We start from the raw sequence: 21,254 nt of genomic DNA, 5'->3' as shown, positions 1-21,254 counted from the left end.
TGGACTTGGAAGAGCTATTTATATCTTCCCCTTCCCTAGTCTACCACAGAGGCTAAGAAGCAGTCTAGACTTTTCTAGAGCCTTCAAAGGCTTGTCTGTCCTTTACTGACATGGAAATTGGGGGAAAGGTGATTTGACACCATCCTGGGAATACACCTGGCACAGTCCAAAGCGTCTCCAGACACAGACAGATAGTTGGAACATTGCTATGGGACCTTGGTCCCTTCCACCTTGAAAAATATTCATGGATATGTGGTTGGCTGTTTTGTTTATTGAAATAAGCTCTTCCTGTGTAAAGCAGGCATCAATACATACAGCCTCCTTCTTGGCATTTCATACTGACTTAGAGCTCTAGCTTAAGCCCAGCCTGTATCTATTTGTCTGAGGTCTTATCTCTTCACTTTCAAAGAAAAGTTTCTTTGATTTAGTCTGTGTCACATGACAACAAACTTTCTGGTCTTCTCCCCATACCACACAGCATCAACTTCTGCTAACAGTCCTTGTTTCCTCATCTCTGTTGCCCTGGATTTGAGACACTGGACCAACCATGCTCCATATCCATCTGTCCTGCTAGGACATTCATAACATGGCAATGTCCAATGTGACCTTCACCAAGGGAAAGACTGAGAACACTAGCAAAGACTGTCTCTGCAGACAGGGAGAATGCCACCCGCTCTGAGGTTCTCTGCCTAAGTGCATGGAGGTGTCAGGGATAAATGGTCATTTACACAGGGAGGCAAAGGTCAGAGAGACTCTTGCGTTCCTCCACCTCACCATGCCCATGACCCTAGGTACTGGCAAAGAATGAGTCTCTCACTCTTTTTGGAGAGGCCAAGAGAATAAACAGTCAATACATAATACTATCTCATCAGTCCAGGAAGCATGAAGTTGTCCATGAGGCAGACAAAATGTGAATGCCACCCATCATCCATAACCAATAAATATGACTATTGTAACCATAAATTATTTATCACTGGGGACTAGTATGCTACCTAGGACAAATATTGACAGAGGACAAGTCAGGTGTTACATACCTTTTCACAATTGGGACAGAGACTATAAACTTTCTATACTTGACACAGACCTAGACATCCCTGGGAGAGAGAATCTCAACTGAGGAACAGCATCCATCAGATTGGCCTGTGAGAATGTGTGTGTGTTTGGGGGATGGGGGGAAATTTCTTGATTGCTAATTAATGTAGGTCCCAGGACACTGGATGGTACCATCCCTCAAGAAGTGAGCCTAGGCTGTTTAAGAAATGGAGCTGAGCAAGCCAGGTCAAGCTCCCCTAATGATCTCTGCTTCAGTTCTACCTCAAGTTCTTGCTGTAGCTTCCGTTGATGGACTATATATAACCTGTAAGACAGGAAACCTCCCTCCCCCTTCCTCCTCCCTTTAAGTCTTGGTGTTTACCATAGCAACAGAGAAATGACTAGAACAATAATGAAATTCACTTTTGCTCATGATCACAAAATACACAGATTTTATTCTGTGTGTGTATGAAGTGTGCAGTGTAGAGGTTGTGTGTGTGTGCGCGTGCATATAATGACATGACATTTACAACCTATGTTTCCAGATATAGCTATTCTATTAAATGCACTCTGTAGTATACTTATTGCATTTATGTGACCAACATCCCTAGACTACACATACAAATACAGATCTCAACAGACAGCACGATTCCTGTACAGTAAGCTTGTTTTTTCTTGAAGACTTTGAATATGGTGACTGTGCCCCTGTCCTGTATCACCCCTTAGTCGCCTAGACAGGCACGTACCGTAAAACGCAGCAGAGCACCATGAGGTGAGTGGGCACATTGGCAGGGTTAAGCATGGCTGGGGTATCAGACCTCATGCAAGCCAGGAAGGCCCTCATCCGGCGGTTCTTGTCTTCTACCGCCTTGCCCAGCCAAAGCCTCTTCAGGTTGGGGCAGGTCCACTCCCGGAAGGCCAGCGCTTCCACTAGTTCTGGGGTCTGAGGAGACTTCCCCTTGTAAGCTGCCCATTCCTTAATGATCACTGGTGAACCTGCAGAGGACAAACACAAAGAGGTTCATTGCAGCTTGCTCATTGGCCCTCCAGTCTGCACAAAAACAACCTGCTCTAGCACCCGGCCTCAAGCCTGTCCTTCCTCACAGAGAATGAGGTATTCTTTCCTTAGCAAGCTTCTAAGCATAGGGCCTACTTCTCTCCGACCCTCTATTCTATGATTAACAGCTCACTCAGATCTTCAGTCAATCCACACATACATTTTTTTTCTCAAACTTGAATCCCCACTTGCTGAATGTATAGATCATAATGTTAGACTTGTTGCTATTTTAAACCTGTTAAGAATTTTAGGGCTAACAACTAATATAATACACACGAGTGTGGGATTCTCTGATACTCCAACATATCAACCCAAATTGGGCACTCTCTTTTTTTCCATAAATACTTCCACAAGTCAGGTCTGAGAAGCCCTTTTCATTCTGCAACACCTTTACTTAAGGGTTTCCTATTTGAAAAGGCAATGCACACTACAGGGTGGCCAGCAAAAACATGTAGAAGTAACATTCCAAGTTCTGAATCCCAGACGGTGGCAGAACACAGCCATTATCTTCAGCAGGACTTAAGACTGTACAAACAAAATTCTCCAAAATTTCATTTTGAAAGAGGCAAATTGTTCTAAAGATACATAACAGACAATGACCTCACGTTCAGGGTTTCATTACTCCTGGAGTCCAGTCTTACAAACACAGAAACATGACATAGTCCCAGTCTTCAAAGACACCAAGGGAAATCTATAAGGGTGGCAATACAAAGACAATCCAACCTGCAATCAGGAAGTTGAAATTCCTCAGTTCCACTGAGGTAACAATCTGATGATGAGAACTGGGTGTGCATTTCACAAGCAGCAAGCAGTGAATACCAGAAACAGAGCAGGGCTTGTACACAAGGCTCCATCTGGCATGAAAACCAGGATGGGACCAAGTATATCCTATCCAAATAACCTTTACCCCTAGATTCATTTTTTCTATTGAAATACTTAAGGCTGTTGAGATTCAGAAGACTCCAAAATATTGGTAGAATCACCCAAGTAACTGGCTGACCTCCAGTTCCACTGAGACTAAATACAGTTAGATGATATAATAATCTCTTCAAATATAATGAAAACTGCCAGGAATTGGGTACTGGGAGGTACAATATATCAGTAACAGAAAATATATATGAATATATACTTGAACACATTTCGGTCCCAACACATAAGATAACAGTGTCACACTCGGGAACATTACAGGCACACCTTCAGGAAGAGGACCAGGCAATGCCCCTGTGGCATGCAGGCCAGCGGGCCAAACAGGGATACAAGTACAGACAGTCATTGAAAATTTCCCTTTTACAAGAATACTGCTGTCGTGAAGCAAATTCCTTTCATTTACATTTCTTAGATGGAAATAGACGTGTTAACACGTTTAATGATATCTAATATCACTAAGCAGATGAGACAATTTAGAATGCTTACTTGACAGTTTCATCAACTCAGAACAGACACTCATATATATATATATATATCAACATATACTTTTTGTTTTTATTGAATATTTTAGGTGTCAAGAAAATCAGTAAGCCTGCCATCAGCAAGCAGGGCCTGTCCTTGGACGCACAATCTAAGTCATCATCAGTCCCACCTGGTCCCCGCTGAGCTCCAGCATTGCTCAGCTTCCAGAAGCTTCTCCAGCTGTGCCAGCACCAGACATGTATCCCCACCACCCCAGCAGCAACCTTCCTGGAAGCCTATTCCTCTCCCTGTCTCTTCCCGGCTGTGTCTACCACAAAAGTTACCAAGTACTGAAAGGAAACAGCAGGCAAGGGCCCTCCACACTGAGCTTCGGACCAGATTCCCATTTCTGTAAAAGTGTCATGTGTTCATTCATGAGCCCTCTCCCCACCCCATCCACACACACACACCACACAAAATCCACAAACACACTCTGCTCACAGCATGCATTTTAGTGGATTATAAAAGATACAAATTTCTTGTGCTTAGAGTCCTTTGGGGTTTCCTCAACAGTGGCATTCTAATTCATCTACATCATATTTCTTTCCTTTTCCCCAGCTGTTTTTAGACTTTCTTTAATCATTTTTTTAGGGCATGTTATGTTTTGTGTATTTTGGGGACCAGATCTCAGTATGTATGTGTCTAAGTAACAAGCAATTGTCTTATTTGACAGTGTTTTGTGTACACTCTAAGCACTGACTGCCTGATGCCCATAGAAGCAGTTCCTCCAGCCTCGCTAGGGCTCTGAGGGACAGCAATGTCCTGAACTTGCTTCACCTGATGCTACATTATGGACCCTACAACTTGGGGATCCAGTGGGCACAGAGAGTAATAGGCAAGACCACAGAACTAAAAGGGATGGCTGAGGTTCATTTATCTCCCACAGCATTAAGCATTTGGCCGCCCACCTGCAATGCTCATGACAAACACAGTTCAAATCTAATAGGTATAATAAACACACAAAAGACAGCAGTGCTCAGGACTTCTTGTTTTTCCCAGATGCTTAGCTGTTTCTAAAGTCTAGCATTTGGAGGCCTTTTGAGTATATCGCCATTCAATAGCTGCACAATCGCTGGCCAATCACTAAACACGTCTAGTGGGTACTTCATATGCCAGGCAGGGGTAGGACAAAAGAGACAGTTGTAGGCAAAAAGTACAGTTGCATATGTCTTAGCCTCTCAGCCCAGGCCTGGTTCCAGGGGCTAAGAAAAAGGGCTGAAACCCTGCTATGCAACAAGATACTAATTAATTATTAACATAAAAAGCACCTAGCACTATCACCATGAAAGGAAAACTGTACTGTAGCTTATATTTATTAAATGTATGATTATACTCATATTAACTGAATACAATAAATTAAATCTGTAATTTTAACATAACATTTGTTATTAATTTCATACAATGTATCTGCAGCACATCCACCCACTACTACTCCCACATCTTTCCCTACCTCCATAAATTCATTTTAAATAACCAATTAAGGAGGGTGTCAGGCACTGGGTTGCCAGGGTTGCACTGTTTGGCCTAGAGACAGAGTGTGGACCAGTGACAGGACCACAGCAGAAAGTCATGATCATGCTGTACTTTTAGGACAGAGAAAGAGTAGCCAAGAGATCACGCAGCTGAAGAACTATGATCTGTCACCTCAACAAACATTAATGTCACCTTTCCTACTGACAGCAAAGCCACTGCTTCTAGAGGGAGCCCACTTCCAAAAGGCAGTAAAGCCCATGCTTTACCTTAGCAAATCCAGCTTTAGGACATCAAGTGTTCATGGGATTGGAAACTCAATTTATAATACACGTAGTTTACAGAAAGCACACCCTCAAATGCCATTTGGGGCCATAAAACACTGTCCTACTCAAGCTGACAATAAAAAGCCAGCATTAATCATGTCCTTGTATCAAGCCTAATATTCGATACCTAAATACTTTGGGCGCCTCTCCCAACCCAAGAACAGTAAGCACAGTTCGTTTGTGCAGGAGTTCCCATTGGCTGGTAGTGGCTGCCTCTATAGCTTGGTGCCACAGAAGTACCATTCCAGGGGCAGGTGCTGCATGCCACCCACTTTTACAAAGGAGGGAAAGATCCAGCAAGAACATTTTCCAAAACCTGTGACCTCTGTGCATGCACATGCGCACTGCGGAGAAGCTGCTGTTGTGTCTCTGAGACTGCCCCGGGGAAATTATATAAACAACTTCACCTCAGGGTAGAGACACTGCATACTATGAAATCCATTCTTTCCTCCTCATGAATGTTGCACACTCCAAGTACCAGTGAGTAGAAGGCAGAGAGGGGCACTCCCACAATCCCCACAATCCTCAAGGTGGTGTGCACTAAGGCTTTCCCTAAAACGTTTATTTCAGCAGGCCACAGCACACGGGCAGGCACACTAGGAGGGTTGATCAGTCCTCCTTCTCCTCAGGTATGTGGCTCCTGGCATTAGAAATTCAGAAAGTCGAGGTCTTAGGAGTGACAATCAATTCAAAAGAGTCATACTACAGACTGGAGGTGGTGATGGTCCCAAGTACCTACTTCTTGAGCTAGTTGGTTAAGCGTATGACAAAAATGTCTGTGCTAGTACTGGAAAGCTGTACAAAATAAAGAAATTCAGGGGGATTTGTAAACAGCCTTCACAGAAACCATGGGAATGTCTGGGCGAGGGGCATGCAGGCCTATAATCTTATACTTGGGGCTGAGGCAGGAAAACAGATTATGTTAAGGCCAGCTTGAGCTACAGAGCAAGATTCTTTCTCAGTAAAAACAAAACAAAGCTAGGTGGATAGTGTCTCTAGTTCTGAAATGCATTAGCATACTCTCCACTCCACCCCACCTCACCCCAGCATTTACATCCTGGGTACTGGGATCACAGCTATGTGCACAATGCCACACCCTCCTCCAGAAGTTCTATTTGTTTTCCTTTTTAGTTGTCAGCTGCGGGGCTCAGGCCTCAGCTTGGGCATGCGGGGCCAGTGTCCTATCACTAAGCTATGCTGTCCCCACTTCCACATTTCATCCTCTAATAAGCTGAGCTCCCTTACATCATCTTGAGGTATTAGGGAAGACTTCATGTATGCAGGGAAAATGAAGCATAGATAGATAGATGGATGGATGGATGGATGGATGGATGGATGGATGGATGGATGGATGGATGTTGGTTTCATAAAATGGATGGTGGTTTTGTTGTTTTATTTGAGGTTTGAGGCAAGATCTCGTTAGGTAGCCCAAGCTGGCCAGGAATTTACTATGAAGTTCACGTTATGACTCAGCCTTCTGACCTGGGATTACAGGTGTGTGCTACCACACAGTTCAAGCACATCATGATGAATGCATTCACCGAGCTTTACATTCTCAACAGCACACTTTGCAGTTGTAGTAAAGGCTCTTCATTCCCCCTTTATTTTGCTGAAACCCGCATTTTACTCTCATGCCTCAAGTCATTCAACCCTTCCCATTAGTCCTTGGAGAACACGAGTGATTGGGGTAACTGAGAGGCCATGGGTACATAGGCTCAGGTGGGGAGCAGACACAAAGCCTCTTAGCCAACAGGGGTGAACCTAGGAAGCTCCAGAGCTTTACCTTTTCAAAGAGAAAACTAAAGGCTAGAGATGTGGCTTCAGCTCATGCTACTATTCAGGTAAAAGAATCAGGGCTCCAGCCTCCATGACAGCAGGGGACTATGCCTATCCTCAGTGTGGGTACCCCCGACCCCGTAACTATCTACAGGAAGGATCCATTTAACCTGTCCTCCCACAGAGATCAGAGTTCACTGAAAAACTTACAATCAGCAAAGGTTCTTTTTTGTTTGGGGTTTGGTTTTTTGAGACAGGGTTTCTCTGTATTGCTTTGGAGCCTGTCCTGAAACTAGCTCTGTAGGCCAGGCTGGCCTGGAACTCACAGATATGCACCTGCCTCTGCTTCCCGAGTGCTGGGATTAAAGGCGTTCGCCACCAGCGCCCAGCTCAGCAAAGGTTCTTAAGTTTGTAAGAATTGACCTACGTCAAACCTTGTAAGAATGGGGGGGGGGAGGGGGGAGAGAAGAGAGACGGGGGAGGGGAGATTGGTGTGATATTTCTCCTTTCATTTTCATCTTTTGCAATACTGGGATTAAACTCAGGGCCTCACATGGGCTAGGCAAGAATTCTTCCACTCAGCCACACTCCTAGTGAAGGCTGAAATGTATAAAGTGACTGATATCTCAGTTTAAATTAATTTTAGGCAAATGAAGCTTAAGCAAAAGTCTCAAAGACTAAGAATAAATTATGAACATGTCCACATGCCTTAATCACAGGACTAATTTATAAATGAGTATATGGGTATATTTAAATAAGGCTTAAGATTTCTTTATATACTTTGGACAGTTCTCTCTACTAATAAGGCCATGTAGACAAATTTTTATTGCCATGGTGACCACTGACAGAAACGTATCCCTGTGTATTATGGGGGTACTTTGCACCAGCTGCTGGAGTCCATCCACAAAGGTTGTACCATGGAAAGAACCATTCTACAAGGATCTGCCCTTATAGAACATTTCCCATGGCTATGGCTCGCCTTTCATTTATCAGTAATAAAATGTACCCTACTGGTCATTCATGAGCAGCCACAGGTTAGAGTGACATGCCAACAAGACACAGCCATGGTTTCATGACGGCAAATAAGTGCTCCTGAATAGCCTTGCTGGGTGCTTCACCACAGCACAATGGCTTACTTTCCTGTTCAGAGCGTCAGGAGGTGGCAGCAGTCACCTGATACTAAAACATACAGCCATTATTAGCTATTGCAGATAATGAAGGCCCAGCTGATGCTGAGGGCAGAGTCAAGTCAGTACTCAGTTGAGTGAATCTCAACAGACAGGCTATAAAAGAGATATTTATAAGCACATGCTGTCTGTAGGCATTAGGAGATTGTGCTAGCCATGCACACACTAAGTTCTCATATAGTTTGAACAACAGAAGAAGATTCCAGCTCAAAACATTCAATAGGTGATAAGGACAAAACTGTCTGTTTGGGGACTGGGAATCCAATTAGACTGTGCTTTGGTGAAAAGGAATTACTGCCATACAAATAGGTGTTGCTGGTGGCAGTGTTTTCTTTTGGTCTGGGTTTTAGGGACCGGGCTTCACTTGATCGTCCTAGTTGGCCTGAAATTTAAGATAGGCTGGGTCAGCTACAAACTTGAGGGACTCTTCCTACTTTTGCCCCTGAGTGCTGGGATTGCAGATAGGCATCAGCCATATTGGACCTACAAAAATATCTTTTAAAAATCTGTTTAAAAAAAAAAAAAAAAAAGGCAGTAAGAGCTTTTGGGGGAGAGGGGCTGGAGAGATGATTCAGCAGTTAAGAGCACTAGCTGCTCTTCCAGAGGACCCTGGTTCAATTCCCAGGATGGCTTATAACTGTCTGTAATTCCAACTCCAGGGGAGCTGGCACCCTCACACAGACATACATGGAGTCAAAACACCAATGTACATAAAAATAAAATAAATCTTAATAAAAACCAAAAAACTTGTCCACCCACCCTCTTCCCCTGTGGACTAACAGAGGCAGGAAAGCATGACATTCATTCCATCTTAACAGTTGTCCATAGACATCTGGATTCCGAACTGCTAAGTCATGAAAATTCTACCTCATGTTTATAGTACTAAAGTCCTTCAATATTAAACCCTAAAGATTAAAGTTACATTATCACTTCTATTCAGAAAGTTTCTGTTTATGTTAGCACAGTAATAATACATTTCTGCAAACACCTGAAATTCTAGGGTTTCATTAACTAACTAGACAGTGCCTGCAGGGACCTTCCCTTCCTTTACCATTCAGAGGCCTCAGCTGTTTTGGCAGTCTACACATAGCTATCCCCACGACTCTTTCTACACAGCAGCAGCACTGACCCAACCCTGAATGACCCATTAACTCCCACATAAAGATTAAAAGTAAAGAGCACAAACACGAAGAGGGGTGTCCCAGCACTGTGCCTTCAAAAACCCTCAGAAATTACACAGGGATTTCAATTTCCTAACATACTAAAAGACTTCATGTATTCACCTCAATAAATCGTAACCATGCACTGATGAATTATTCTCCCCACCCCCTCTAAGATGAGGTTTCTCCGTGTAGCCCAGGATGTCCTGGAACTCTTTTCCATAGAACAGGCTGGTCTCAAACTCAGAGAGCCACCTGCCTCTGCCTCAGCTGGAATTAAAGGCATCATGCACCACCACCATCCGGCCATTCATTCATTTTGTGATTGCCTGCTAGACACTCCTGCAAGAGTCATACACTCAGAAGTAATAAGACATGCTGACAAACTGATTTCATACACTTGCCACCTAAGCACAAAGCTACACTTGACAAGTCTGTCTCGCTGCTGTGTTCGGACAAGACATCCTGTGCTCCAACACCCACATGGCTAGCCCCACTCATTGGCACACTATTACTTGGCTCGTTTTCCCAAACCAAGCCTAGACACCGCCATCCAGAGCTCCCCCTGCCCTTTCTAGGAACAGTGGCTCCAAAGAATGGACACCTCCTACCTCTTCAGCCTGAGTCTAGAGCACTGTCTCCATCCCTAGCCACACTGTTTCTAGTCTCCAGAAGAGCATTTTTCCTCTAGAGATCCTACTTATGTAGGAAGGAAGGAAGGAAGGAAGGAAGGAAGGAAGGAAGGAAGGAAGGAAGGAAGGAAGGAAGGAACCAAATATTTAATTTTCCAGCTTCATAAAGGAAGAAGGAAGGGAAGAGGCAGCCCAGGCACATCCTAAAGCCAGGACCTTTCTGTCATCTCAATTGTGTCTGAAGAAAAGACAATGTGAGGAAGGCTTGAGGAACAGTTTGCCACCTCCATCATCGTACCTTCTCCTATGTTCCTTTCTCTCTCAAATAGGCCAGCAGCCTGAACATTTGAGGTTCTAGCATGAATCACTTCATATTTCCTTACCCCAATCTTCTCTTTCCTTAATGGCTTATTTCACAGGGTTTCCAGGCTGCTTGGAACAAGGTTAGAGGCAGGTGGGCATCTCTAAGGGAAAGGCTTGCCTGGCCCCTACCATTCCCCCATTCCTCATGTGCTTTGCACAACACTTGTCCTTGCTGCCTGGAGACTTACAGCAGGACATAGGAGGTCGAGACTGATGGATGTCTCTGGCATGGCAGCACAGCATGACACTCAGGGAAAGAAGTCACTCACACCAGTCCTATGGGATGGCAGAATTGTTACTGGAAACTCTTTAAAAGAGCAGCCCCGTTTTTTTGAAAACAAGCAAATAAACAAAAGAACATCTACTGAGAAACCACTCCAGTCCTTTGGAGCTGGTGATGAAGGGCTGTATACGGGCCCAGGAATCCTTAGCCTTTTGGCAGAGAAGGGTAGAGCAGCAGGGCTGACATCACATCTGTCAGCTACAAAAAGGGGAAAGAAGGTACTTGTTTTAAAGCCTTACAGGTCACAACTTTGGCATAAGAACAACAAAAAGAAAATTTAAGAATCCAGTGAATTTAAACCAGGTGTTTTGGCTCACTGTCTGTCATTCCAGGAGACCGAGGCAGGAGGGCAGCCAGAGAGTTCAGGCCAGATTCTATAGTGTGAGCTTAAAGTCCCCATGCTCAGAACTAGTTAGTCGGGAGTATTGGCGAGTGATGGCCATACCTGTCACCATCTAGTGAGGCTACTATAGCCAACATTTGCTCACCACAGCCAGAGCCACAACCAAAGAATCTTGCTAGAGAATAGTCCAGGAAATTTATGAATTTTCAACATTCTGATTTTAAAGATCATTTCTATTCTTCCTAGCACAAAGTGGTTTTTAGATTTTTGTTTGTTGTTGTTGTTGTTTTCCCTGAGACATGGTTTCTCTGTGTAGCCCTGGCCATCCTGGAACTCATTTTGTAGACCAGGCTGGCCTCGAACTCAAAGAGATTTGCCTGCCTCTTGCTTCCCAAGTGCTGGGATTAAAGGTGTGTGCCACCACTGCCCAACACAGATAGTGGTTTTCCCATTCTTAAAATAGCAAATGAAAGTGTCAACAAGAAAAGGAAGCTTTCTGAAAAATATGAGGCAGGCCTCGTGAAGGACAATGTGTAGACCTCAACTCTGACCAGCATTTCCAGCAGTCCTTTCCTGTGTCCCTCCCTCCTTTATTTAAGTTGATGAGGTAACCATGGCAGTTCTGAGGTGAGTCCACTACGGTAGCAGAGCCTTATGAGATCTGGTCTCCAGAACTCTGAGGCGCTGGAGAGCACAAATCTGTGACTCATGCGCATAGAGCTGAACACATAGGCATCTTGGGTATAAAACAGGGTAGTTACAGAGTGATGGCCGTTCAAGATGTTTTCAGAGCAATATCAATTTTAACATGGAAACCTGCTGTTTTATCCTTTTACCAGATAAACATCATTACTGAAACAGTACCAACTGTGGCCTCTCCTACTGTTCCGAGGGCTCTACCCTGGCCTACTGCCCTGAGAACAGCCCACCTCCTACACAAGGAGGGTCTTGGGCAACTCAGCCATGATTCTTCTAACTTTAGAAAATGCACAAGAGATTACGAGGTACCGAGGGGAACAAACAATGGATTGTTACAGTACATACATTCTGGTGGAAGTCTGTTCTTTCTAAAAGCAAGTCTCTCAGTTTTCTTTCTGCTTTCTGCCAAACTAAACAGGACTCCGTAAACATACTGACGAACTGGCCTATAGAGCAGGGCGGCCGGAGGCAGGTCTTTGTTGGCTTCATCTTCAATAGAAACAGCAATTTTGATTTCACCCTTTGCATGGAAGAAAGCAGAATAATATTGCACATTTTTCATGTTGAATTTACAAGAAACTCACAGCAATATACTGCATCATCTCCATTAATGACATAGCTATGCTATTCCAAGTCAATGGCTTTATACCTTGCCTACAGTGAGACGTTTAGAAGGGTTCACTGGCAGTCTGTGATCCAAATGTATGTCCAGAGACTCAACATTAATCCTATATTACTTTATCTTTAACCCAAAAACCAAGAACAAAAGAAAACCACATAGATGAGCCAAAGTCTTTTAAACATTCTACACAGATAACACCAGACAACAAATACAGAAGAAAGCATGAAGAATCTACAACTTTTATCCGTGGATCAAGATGGTCAGATGTAATAAAATTTGTAATTTTCAATGGCCTGTACAAAATGCAAGGAATGCAGTATTCTGAAATGAAAGTCATATTTTACCAAACTTTTCATAAAAAGCTACCACATGTTAAAAATGATCTCCCTAAGAGAACTCTTTTTAAACATGCCCTCGCACTTCCCCAGTATAGTAGGTGCTTACTATTCCATCCCCGGCTCTGACCCCAACATGGCAAGACCTTCATCTGACTCAAGAACATGCCTCCAAGAGACAAACAACTATATATAGTGTTCAGCAGCTAAAACTGTTGCCAAAATGCTATTACATGGCATCACAATACAACAAAATATTCAAGGAATTTTATTTATGTATATTTGTAACAAAACACACACATAACCTTCAATGCCTATTAAACACTACTTGTAAGCTCTTTTTAATAACAACATTATTTGCTCTTTCACACAAACTTGATTTCAAAATTGCTTTTTTCCTTACCCTCAGCACTTTCTTCTTCACTAATTCTGTAGTAATATATTCGTTTAAGGAGAATTTCTCTTGCTAGTAGTTCTCAGCATTACTATGAAGCCTCACGTTACTGCAAATGTCTCAGCCTTGACAACTGCATATTGTGGCTATTTAGCTCACAAGAAAACAGTATGCACTGTAGTCTAAACAGTCCCTATACTGAAAAATTCTAAGTAGGATTTTTAAGTTAAGAAAAGATAGTTAAGTTTACTGTTCCCAACCTTGGACATTCTGTCAACCTTTCCCTGAAATTTCTAAGAACAGAAGAAAGCTATTCATGCATAGCATCTGCACTCTTCACAGGGTCTACCAAACTGCCCAGGCATCAAAGCTGGCAGCACAGATACAGAAGGTGGCTCAAGTGCCCCTTTTATCTCAAAGGGTCTCACAAGGAAAGAGTGCCATCTCTATACATGTTCTTTTGAAAAATATCTTTTAAAATTTTGGACTCTTAACTAATAAATTATAACAAGCACAATCTGACCACTGCTTTTCATGCACGCATATTAAACAGAAAGACGAGACTTGGAGGCAGCAACAACTAAAAAGTAGATGAATTAAGAGTTAATAGCATTAGCTAAATACTCTGTGTCTGGATGAGTTATTCAACAGTCCACCTCGTGAGAACTGTGAAGTAGAAAGGAGCCTTTTACATTTACTGACTCCATTTTACAAGCCACAAATGAATTGCAGAATATGGGGGAGGGAGGGGAAGGCCCATGTAATGAAGAAAACATGTTGATAAGAAGAGAGTAATAAACCAATTCTTTATGACAAATTTGTCACTGAAGTGACTTGTACCCAAACGAAGACCATAAATCACTGAGAAAATTTAGTTGCACAGAGATACACTGAGACACAAGATTAAGATTAAAACAATGCAAACTGTATGCATATATTTGACTGCACATTTGGTAAGACACTAATAAAGTAAATTATGCCACTTTATAAAAAGATATCTAATTATGTACATTTTAACAAACTCCTGTAATGAATTTGGGCCCTATCATTAAAACTGCAGTCAACAAAGTAAAGGAACAAAGTCAAAATGCATTAAGTACTATTAGTCGTTCAAAAGGAGAGATGTTATTGCCTAAGGACAAATAATAAAGAAGTCAGATATCATTTATGACATTATGATTAACCTGACATTACATTATAAATATAGTATTAAAAAAATCTTTACTCTTACTAAGAAAAAGAATTATGAGCCACAAAACATGTGTCACTACACTAGTATAAAAAAAAAGTTGTATTAAATTGAAGAATAAGATTTCATTACTTGCTTTTAAAATGCATTTACAGGTACAAATTTGTTTAATGTTTAGAAACAGGAAATACTTTGATTCCCCCCCCCCAAAAAAAGTTAACAAAAGTTATGCAATGCTTGCCAAATACTTGAAGCTACGGCCGCTAGAGAATACCTTCGTCAGGACGTGAAAGATGTAGGGGTACATCAATCCCTTCTTGTGCCTGTGCTCAGCCACTCTTAGCACCTCAGGTGCGACAGGGGGCAGAGGAGGTGTGGTAATGTCCATGTGGTTCCTGGTGGGCATCGACAGGAGGCATGGGATTGGCTGGACAGTGCCCATATGGCCGCCTTTGCCTTCAGCTAGCTGGCTTCCTGAAGAGGCAGTGGATGAACCTTCTGCCTACAGAGTACAAAGGGTAGAAACAGGAGAAAGAGTTCATGTCTTATTATCTCAAATGTACATGGCACCTAAAACCACACCTAAAAACCACAGAGAGCAGGGGTGACTCCTGCCTGGAGAGGTCAGGTCCAGTGCCAACCAAAAGGCAGGGTAGCCAGGAAAGACACTCATCTCTTCAGACTGCCTTATTCCCCAAAACACCACCAACACACACTGCCGAGGAGGGCAGCGCACACTGCCTCCTGTCGTGTGGAAGGAAGAATACAAGACAACCCCTCTAGGGAGCAGCTACAGCTCTTCTGACCCTGGGCTCCCTGCATGGAGCTTCCAGCTCTCTGAAGCTGCCTCACTCTCTGGTCATCACTATGTGTTTCTGGCTCTGTATTGCTAATGTTTTACTCATTAGGAAACCAGCACCAAGAGAGGCATCTGACCACTGTTCGATAATCAATAACTCAAAAATCTGAATCCATACAAGGTCTGAACAAATTTTCATCTAGAACTTTCTCTATGGTCATGACAAAGCCCCCCCGCCCCCCAATAACAACAGCAACAATGCAGGATAGCACAAACCCTCTCTCTAAACCAACTCAATTCCATCAAAACAAAGACACAAACCTATAAATGCCAACTCTGAAACGGATAATGCAGTTCTAGGTGGAAAACTCCCATCCTATTAACAACTGTTTACATACAACAAACACAGACACAGGGCAGGAAAACTGGGCCACAATGGGTTAACTTAGGGTGGCTACCACCAGTGGCTAGGCAGGGCGCCAGGGAGAAGACAGGCAGAGGCAGGTGCCCTGGCAAACTCTGAATTGTCTGAAAAACTGCCCAACAGTAATGATTATTTACACAATAAACATTTTCTTTTCCTTGATCAGCATGCTGGCAATAAGAACTGCTTATTGTTAGATTTGTTGTCACCCTAAAACATGTATTTTTTTTTATTTTATAATAAATGTCTTCGTTACAAGGCTATGTAATTGAGTGCTAATTTTACCTTTTTATACATAAGTGCCAAATTTGGTCTTAGAAGAAGAACCCATGAAAAATTCCTAAGGGCTTTCTATGCTTTCCTTCTTCCAGAAGAATATAGATACAAAACAGTGCAAAGTATTTTACCAGAATCTCTCATGAGCAACAGCTCCTCATGAAGTATTTTTTGTTCCTTACTTCTAATTGATTCACCATCATTAGTTAACTCAGAGTTTTAAATGAATTTCTGGTACCCAGATGATCTTGCCCACAACCCTCTTAAAGCAGGAGTCTTATGCTTCCTCACGAACCATGGGGTGGCAGATATGATCTCGCAAATCAAAAAAGTATTTTCAGAGGTCACTACTAGCAAACAAAAGTGGGTATGGGAAAATTATAATTTAGCTTACTCCTACTTTTTTTGAGACAGTGTCTCACTGTATAATCCTGCCTGGTCTGGAACTCACATTAAAGACAGGCTCCACCACACCCAGCTACTACTCCTCTACTTTTAACAGACATATTCCAGGTGTTTTCTAAATCAGCATTCCCAGTCACCTTAAAGAGGCACAAGAAGGCTCAGGTACCATGTCCTGCAGAGGAAAGCGTGTTCTGGATGCCATGCTTCCCAAGCCAAGCAGATGGGGCAGTTTACACAATTCTTTCCCTTCCTGAGTCCTCTGGAAAACATGTGACTCGTGACACATTTCTTTAACTTGATCACCAGCACACATGCCCAGTTACAAACTAAGCAATAGAAGGTGTGAGTTCCATACCTTCACTTGGTCTCCTGGGTCTCCCCGTGCCAGTGGCTCTGCGTGGCTTCCTGTCTTCTCCCAGGTAATCTTGTTCCCGCTGATGTGGCTAAACATAAATGAACAGAATCAGTGAATACTAAGGACTAAACCACCTCAATGAAAACAGGGGCCCAAACTAAGTCTGTTGCCTCAATATCAATAGTAATAACTTTTCATGCTCTAATGGCCTTATATTTTCCCCGATAGTTCTATTTTGGGAACATTTCCTCCTAAAGGGAAAATAGGCTATCTGGCACTAACTCAGCCATGAGCAAGCTGTGTTCACATGAAGAGTGCTTAGACACAGGCAGGCTGTGGCTCCAAGGCACCTTGATGGTCATCAGGCCAGGAAATCAAGGCAGGACAAGATCCAATGTTCTCTGGCATAACTTCTAAGTGTAAGATAACAATACTCTTATAGGCATCCCACTTTCTTGGGGAAGGAAGAAAAGCAGGGCACAGGCTCAGGAGACAGTTGAACTCAAGTTCAACAGGGACAGATTCCTATCTGGAAAACAGCTTGGTGGAGTGGGAGAATAGGAATGGAAAGAGATAGATCAGTCAGGAGGACATATTTCAAGCAGCACTCTGCCTGAAGCCTCCAAAAGCACTTCACTACGTTTAGATAGTATTTTCAAAATCTGAAATACAGCAGATGAGAGCTGAGTGTGCTGGGTAAGCATTACTTCATAAATCCTTTGTTCTCTTGTATTTAAGGGGCACAATATTATCAGGCAAGTAGTCATGGTCCCTAGCAAAGGTGAAAAGTGTTGTCCCATAGGCAGTGGAAACACAAGAGTCTTGAGACAGATAGGTATGTCATGCAAGAAAAAGCCAGTGGGCAGGGTGATTCCAGGATGCTGGGACTTCGCTGGATACATGGTCCAACACCCATCCTTCATCATTGGCAGCCCTCTATACCTAAATGACCTCTGTAATGACTACAGAACATGTCACTTCAGGATACTGGCTTGCCTTTCTAATTGATCCATATAACAAATGGAAAGGTTTAAATACTCATTAATTCTCCAACCTACTAATCAATTTCACTTTACTTTTTGTGGTTTTGTTCCCCCCCAGAAGAAGTAAGGGAAGCGTGTAAGGGCTGTCCCAATTCATCTATAACCAAGAGTGTTGTTCCACATGGCGACACACCCAGTTTCCTTGATCCCATTCACTGCATGGTAAGTTCTTCTAGCCAAAGACTGCGGTCAACATAAAAAAGTAAAGGGCTTCCACTGTGTCTAGGTCCCCAGGGTCAGATAAACCACTGTTCTATACGACATCACCACTGTATATAAAAACTTGTTTCCCACTAAACACACAGTGATGAGCAGAAGGCAAATGAACACAAGCAACCCTCAAGAGTGAAAGGGCCACATCACTGAAAACCAGAGACCCGGAGAAGGACCCAGTCACAGGTCCTTGTCAATAACTTCTTGACTGCATGTGGTCCAGGAAATGAGCCGCTGAGGATGCAGAGATGTGACACAGGTGACATAAGAAGGCATAGGGATTGGTAGATAATCACTCACTATACAGCCAAGGTGCACACCTTGCTTATTCCTTATGTGACATAAAAAACAGCAACGGTTCTGAATCTGCTCTTAGGCAGAATTGCCTGGTATGCTCACCAAACCCACAGGTGTATATGCAGTGTTCCTGGAAGGAAAGCTGAAGGAAAAGGGACTCACTTCTCTGATGGCTCTACAGCAAGGTACAGCACCCTGCACCTAACAACCCAGAGTACCTACACGTGTCTGTTTGGTTCTACCCCTGCCATTAAGCTGGAAATACAATAATGCCATCACCCCAATGTTCACAAGATAGACTAGCATTACTCTTCCTGGAAAGCACTTAAAAAATAGCCAACGTTCAACGTTCAAGTGGTCAAATTTACTTCAAGAGGCTAGCCATTACTTCACAATGTAGTAAGAAAACTAAGTGATATGGCCAGAATGTGTGCTTTGCTTTGAAGAGCGGATGTACTCAGCATTCTGTAGCTCATTTGACATACTGGTGACACCTTAAGCTTACTTCTAGAGCCAAATGTCTCACCACCAGCATTAGCTCTCTCTGAGTCTCACCCATACTCCCATGGCGTAAATCTTTGATGAACAAGTTCAGGCTCAGAGAAGGAAATCTTCCCCTCAGCACCCAAGAAAAGGCACTGGATTTAGCCTGTGACCTATTATTCCAGACTGTGCCACATACTGTTACAGAACAGCCATCTGCAGATGTAAGCAAGCAGGCACTTCAACTATGACTCTGTGGAGATAGCTGCAGAGTGAAAGACCAGTGATGCAGGGCAAGCTTTGCGGGCTGTTGGAGCTGGTAGGCAGCACTGCACTGCTTAGTGGTGGTTAGCTCACAGTACCTGTTGAAGGTAGCAGTATGCTCTAGACCTGAACAAACCCATCCCACACAAGGACTTCTTACAGAAAATAGGCAGTCTTTCCCATGTGATAGTAGGATATGGCTCACACTTTCCAAGACACCAGTGTCTGTGAGCACTCTATAGTGATAAGATTAATATGAAACAGCTAGCAGACAGCTAGAACATAGATTTTCTTGCTGTAGGAGAAAAGATCAAAGTTATTTTGCCCAACACATAAAATTCTGAATTGCCTCCACTGGAAAGATCTCAGAAATGTATTTTAAAAAAAAATCAAAATATAAATTAAGTTCTGGTCCAAACATTGGAAGAAAGCTCATGAGGTGCACAAAGCAAGCCACTCTCTCAACCCTATCCACAATGTGCTTGAGTCCCAGAATAAGGAAACATGAGTTCTCTTTGTTAGGCACCAATAAATAAAAAGATAAATAAGTACATAAGTAATCTAAAGTGTCTACTTCCTGAAATACTTGGTCAAGAAGCTGAACATAACATTTTTAGCTATTTTACATTAAAAACAAAATCATTGTTTTAGTTTAGTATTGCTCGAGTAGTTTTTGAGCAGTGTGACAGCTGCCATTTATTACAGACAGCTTATATAATTTACAAACAACTCAGCAAACCCCCTCATCCACATTTGAATGTGCACTGGGGTTTGGCAAGCAGGAAAGCTACATAATCACAGCTAAAAATGCCAACCCATATCGTGCAAGGGCAAGGAGCAGCCCAGCAGGCCTTTGGACGTTGGCACTCAGCAGCCTACCTTCTTGGGCTCATTCTTCACAGGTCAGATATGATCCTCTGGAAACCATATGCTATTAGAATTGGTAGAAGAGAGCTTATGCAAGAAATACTACCATATTACTAGGATGCTGTAACTTAAAATCAACAATACATATTGCACATTGGACTCTTCTTTCCACAGAAGACACACATCTTCATAAAATCAAAACAAATCTATACAAAGTCACAAAACTGAAATATTCACCCTCTCTGAATAAGGAATTTTATCTACACATTTAAAAACATCAGTAAAAGTCGGGCAGGGGTGGTGCACACCTTTGATCCCAGCACTCGGGAGGCAGAGGCAGGCAGATCTCTGTGAGTGTGAGACCAGCCTGGTCTACAAGACCTAGCTCCAGGCAGCCCCCAAAGCCACAGAGAAACCCTGTCTTGAAAAATCAAAAGGAAAAAAAAAAGTTAGGTGCACAATATTTATGTTTTTGGTTGTGAGCCTAGCCTTTAAAGGCTGAGCCATCTCTCCAGCCCTACACAATATTTATTATACTTACATGTACAAACATGCTTGCATAATATATCAAATATAGTGGATAGGAAAAGTATAAAGAAAAGGAAAAGGGCAAACTGTCCCTAAGACCTCATTATTATAAAAATGTTTTTAGTATATGCAGAGAAAAATAAGGTGTTACACACTCACAAGCTTTGGCTGGTCACCATCTAGGTTGCAAATTGTGCAGAATTCTTTGCATTTTTAAAGTTTAACTCTACATAATTCTGTCTACTAGAGGTGGTAATTAGAAAAAATACATAATGATGAATTTAAAACAAAGTTATTCATCTTCTTTGATTTAATTCTTAAAAATTCAAACTAACCTCTGAAAGCAAAACAAAATAAACACCCAAAAACAAAATACAGACCCAACTGTACTCTTAGTCCAAAACATAACTACAAAAGCTCAATAGAGACCAGAAAAGGAAGAAAAACAATAGCAACTTTAAAAATATTTTTTTTTTTGCAATTTTAATAAAAAATAGAGCAAGACATATGCTTCGATGCTATTCTGATGAGGTGGGAGATAATTTAATTAGATGGACAGCATCCTAGGCCTACACAACTGGATGGTTCAATTGCTGCCCTGTTTTCCTCCACAAAAAATGCATGAGAAAAAAAAGCAAGTTTCTGCATAAGTCACCAATTAAAACCCAGGCCTACACTTCCCATCAGCATGTCCATGCAGCTCACCTCTTCTGGTGGCCTGGCTGTGGCAAGTGGCCACCCACATCATAGGAGACTCCAAGGAAAGTGTGGGGCACAGCCACCTTACCATTCATCCAGCTGGAGAAACCAAAATGCTAGACAAGCATTAAACAAAGGGCAGTGAAGGAGTAAGGCATGAGGACTGCTCAGCTCATGTTGCCCACAAACCTGGCAGCATGGCCTGCCCATCTACCCATGACTCAGCCCTGAGCATCTGTATCCTCTGTGACCTCATGGGCACCTGCAGTTCTTTAGGACATCTC

The 21,254-nt window shown here is 42.7% G+C and overlaps 1 protein-coding gene across 1 annotated transcript in view; it reads right to left on the bottom strand.

Annotated features, from left to right (window-relative positions):
- The window catches only part of Fam120a (family with sequence similarity 120A), an 86,775-nt gene that overhangs the window by 18,670 nt on the left and 46,851 nt on the right, over nt 1–21,254 (bottom strand). Inside the window, exons 8-11 of the mRNA XM_051194317.1 lie at nt 16,577–16,664; nt 14,592–14,819; nt 12,123–12,297; nt 1,779–2,028 (exon numbers count right to left, since the gene is read on the bottom strand). Of these exons, the coding sequence (XP_051050274.1) occupies nt 1,779–2,028; nt 12,123–12,297; nt 14,592–14,819; nt 16,577–16,664 (741 nt within the window). The remainder of the gene's footprint in view (nt 1–1,778; nt 2,029–12,122; nt 12,298–14,591; nt 14,820–16,576; nt 16,665–21,254) is intronic.

Source organism: Phodopus roborovskii, unplaced genomic scaffold, assembly GCF_943737965.1.
Source record: "Phodopus roborovskii unplaced genomic scaffold, PHOROB, whole genome shotgun sequence".
In the NCBI taxonomy this organism is placed as follows: domain Eukaryota; kingdom Metazoa; phylum Chordata; class Mammalia; order Rodentia; family Cricetidae; genus Phodopus; species Phodopus roborovskii.
Note: the sequence above shows the minus strand (reverse complement) of the source record. Positions and strands in the feature narration are given on the sequence as shown.